The 4066-nt window shown below is 37.6% G+C and overlaps 1 protein-coding gene across 1 annotated transcript; it reads right to left on the bottom strand.

Annotated features, from left to right (window-relative positions):
- Positions 1 to 334: 334 nt before the first annotated feature.
- On the bottom strand, positions 335 to 1149 carry LOC109416228 (uncharacterized). Its single transcript, XM_019690221.3, has one exon. The coding sequence runs from the start codon at positions 1021 to 1023 to the stop codon at positions 433 to 435; it is 591 nt and encodes a 196-aa protein (XP_019545766.2). The 5' UTR covers positions 1024 to 1149; the 3' UTR covers positions 335 to 432.
- Between the last annotated feature and the right edge of the window lie 2917 nt (positions 1150 to 4066).

Raw genomic sequence — 4066 nt, 5'->3', positions numbered from 1 at the left:
TATGGCTTCGTTTTGCCGAAGATGGTTAATAACAAGACACACAGCACTTTCTCATTTGCGGCCGATATGATCGAAACCTATCCAAACACCCTCAGCGAACTCAATTTTTCTTTTTCTTTTGTGTAAAGTACCGCCCATCCCGCCTGGGAAAAATGCGAATTCTCAGGTTTAGTACTCAATGAGCATTTCCACAGTAATTAAATGATAGCGTTTTTTCATATTACCATTCTCCATTTGTATAAATATTATGTGATAGAAACGAAGATACTATTTGAAATGCTCACTTTCATGAAACTCACCCATAAAAAAGGACGATTATTTCGATCAATCGTTTTTTATTTAATTTATTAATTCACAGGCCCTCTATTAAGCTTATACATAAATAAATACTTCAGTTACCGTCACGAAAATTCCGTCCACATATGGCCATGGCTACAAGCAAATTTTCTTCGCCGTCAGGCAGGTACACTCCGACCGGTGCGGAGGCAAAAACGGGAATTTGTAGCATTCGGAAAAAGACGGAAACGGTGGCTTCGCTCGGATACAATCTCGAACCACTCGCTTCGGATCGCACCGGGGAGGAATCTTAGCTTTGCCGCAGCCGGGCATCGAAGCCCGCGGACAAAGCTGGGTCTTCACTTTGAAGCAGTCGGGAGCTTGCAGGGTGGGCGGTGGTTCAACGCACGGTGTTTTGGTCGCAACCTGGAGCTTCGTTCTTCGGGCAGCCCGCGGGGGTTGGACGTCCTCGCAGGTGAACTTCTTCTGTTTTGGGGGTTCCGGACAGGTTCGCCAGGTTTTGGAGCCTCTGTCGGGGTTTTCACAGTGGGGTTTTGGTTCCTTTTCTCGGGGTGGTGGTTCACGACAGACTCGTTCCTTGCATGCCTTCTTTTTGCTGAAGTCAGTCAAGCCGTGGTCCTTGCCAGTGGATGACGATGATGAGGGGCGTGCCTTTGCGAGCTTCCCGAGTGCTTCGAGATTTTTTAGCGAAATTCCTTTGGCAGCTTCACTGAGAATTTTGAACATCTTGGAAAAGATGCACTGGGATGGACTTCCAAAAGATGGGATCTAGAAGCTAGGCGAACGGAAGGTCAAAAGAGAATGACGATACTTTGGAGAAATGTTGACGTACGTTTCACGAAGACTACTAGATCTGATCATCTCGGTTTGGCGGTCGATGCACTGCACATATTGCATTTTTAAGAACACAAATCGAAATAAACATTGCAAGACACCAAGCAAAACACTTTATCGTTTTTCGCCTGTCGTTACTACTAGGAATCCAGGATCTGCACCTTGCGTGACACCTTAGAACTTTTCTCAATTTGTTCCTCCTATGATTCTAGGCATACATCCTAGGTTCATTTTTCCAGAGTTTCCCACTTAGTATTCCTCTCCAAGAGTTTTTTTTTTATTCTTTAATCACTTAACCTAATTTACAGCTCTGTTGTCCACTAGGGCACTGCGTGAGCGATTCCAATTGGAAGCTGTACATACACTTTGTACAGCGCCTAAATGTATTCTATTTTAATTGTATTATATCGAACTGGTTCTCGTTGCGCTGCTTTCGCTTTCTACCCTATCATGGTAGAATGATGAGCCCAAGGATGTTGATGTGTGGCTGCTCCTTTTTTAAGTCCGATTGGGGGTCCATTATGGGTTGCCGTTCGCCGATATCCAAGTATCTGGGTTCATTTGAGCCATGGGCTCAGAAGAGGGTCAGTGTCAGCTGCTCTCAGGGGGAAAGAGCAACTGACGAAAGTGCCGGGGCTGGGTTCGAACCCATGACCATCTGCTTATGAAGCAAACGTGTAGCCACTACGCCACGGGCCCCGGCATCTCCAAGAGTTATGTCTGATGATATTTTTCGCTGAATTTCTTTAAGTGTTTCCATCATTTCCGCCATTTCTTTAGTAGGGTAAAAGCTCCCTTAGTGGAGGTAGTACCAATAGTGGTGGTAGTGGCAATTTAGCACTATTTCGGCCAAAAAGCTTGCAAATGTCATTTTTAATAGATGCATCATACTTAATTAAAAACATTAATTCAGATTTGAGTTCAGGGTTTGCCGGAAAACCTATTTTAACAATTATTTTCCTTATTTTTTTGCTCCTTTGCACCTATAGTGGTGGTAGTGTTCCTATAGTGGTGGGTCCCATAAGAGTTCAATGGGATGCGCCACTATAAGAACCAATGTTAAAATTTTCCTCCATAATAGGAACGGTGTACCTATAGCTGGTGCAAGTGATTTATTAGCAAAAACTGAAATAAACAATGGTCATTACATTTTTCCTAGCAAATTTAAGTAAAAAACTACCGATTAACGTTTTCAGACTTTTCATTGTGTGGTATTAATAATTTTAATCAATTATTTTACAACAAGGAGCTACTAATAGCACCACTATTGGTACATTTACCCTATTACCTTCTAGGGAGTTTTATCCAACAACTCCTAATGGTATTTTTAGGGGTTGCACTTCACAGTGGTACCGTCATAGGCCAAAAATCGAAAAATTGATTTTCTAATCCATGAGTTTGTATAATTTTTACAAGTCAATGATGTTACCAAGAATGCAGAAAAGTCATTTTTATGTAATTTTCTGTTGTATATTTTGCTTGAGAGCGTGGGTACTGTTATGCAAGTTGACATTCTCAAAATTTGTCGAAAAATTGCATGACTTTTAAGTTGTACACAGCGCCTTCATATAACAAAACCAAGTGGATTTTCAAATGGTTTTGAACGCAGAGAATCAGAATAGATGTTTATCTGCCAAATTCAAAGCACCAAGAAGTGGAACTAGATGTTTTTGGACCAATGTTGATGTGACTAATAGGCACCTTATTTTACCCATAGAATATATACATAATAAAAATTCAAGTAACATTTCAAACATGTTCTTAACCACATTTAATCAATCGTCAGTCATCAAATGATCAGATTTGAGTAGAAGAATCAATCTGTAAAGGTTGTAGCTGCAAATATGTGCATATAAGATTGCAGGATGTATTGGAAGTTACCCGTTATTTTTATAAAAATATGTATTAAAATAACTACAAAATTATATATATACTAGTCTTTCTGTAACTGTCTGAAATGCGCACCAAAATTGCTGAAATTTTTACAGGAGATATTTCAATGCTTTTTACAATGATTGAGGGATATTTTGTTTGGTCACTTTGCAAACTTTGGTAACAAACTTTTTAATTATTAAAAAAATGCAGTTATGGAAATTCTCATACCTCAATAAAAAAATGAATAACGACCATTCTCATTTGGCATCGTCAAAACTTACCTTTGTAATTGTCAAATTTGATATGAAATTTTGCATTTACTTCCAATATTGACAAAATTTCCTCAAAATCCATCCAGTACCTAAAACTGTAGTGCTGGAAGAAGAAGGAGTAAAAACGTTCTTAGAGAAATATTTACTGGACATCTTATTTCATTATCCTTTCCCAAAACTAAATATTTAGTCAATTTATTTACATTATATCATAGTTTTCCAATTGATTTCTTTGATACTATTGCAGGCACTCTGCCGAATATGTAGCAATGTCGAGCGATATTCGTATATAATTCTTTTATTGGGTTGGAGCTATCACTGGAGCTATAATTCTACGTACTTCATTACTGGATAGTATTTCCAATGCAATTGCTAGAAACAAAAACGACTGGAAATACTGGATTGTTTTCTTCGAAACGCAAGCCCATGAATCGTATGACATATAACTATGTAAAGCATTAAATTTTCGGTGTTATAATTTTCTTCTACGTATGAATTATGAAATAATCTTGAATATTTGTTTGGGAAATAAATAATTAAAATTTTACCATTGAAGTAGTAATTGATTCTGTTATTGTACTATTATTCTATTGTTTCAAAATTATTAGCCTTTGTTATTTGATGATGTAGTTATACGAACTAATTCGATATGTGATGATTTTTCTGTATTTTGACAATGAAAACTACCTTCTATCTGAGGATTCAGTTTTATATAATGTTTTATTACATCAGAAATAAAACCTACTAATAAAATTACAAATATGATGCTAATATTTATACTATTAACA

This window comes from Aedes albopictus, chromosome 1 (genome assembly GCF_035046485.1).
Source record: "Aedes albopictus strain Foshan chromosome 1, AalbF5, whole genome shotgun sequence".
Taxonomy (NCBI): domain Eukaryota; kingdom Metazoa; phylum Arthropoda; class Insecta; order Diptera; family Culicidae; genus Aedes; species Aedes albopictus.
Note: the sequence above shows the minus strand (reverse complement) of the source record. Positions and strands in the feature narration are given on the sequence as shown.

What these genes read in the sequence shown, in the direction of transcription:
- LOC109416228 (XM_019690221.3), bottom strand. Translation starts at nt 1,023, where the DNA reads ATGTTCAAAATTCTCAGTGAAGCTGCCAAAGGAATTTCGCTAAAAAAT.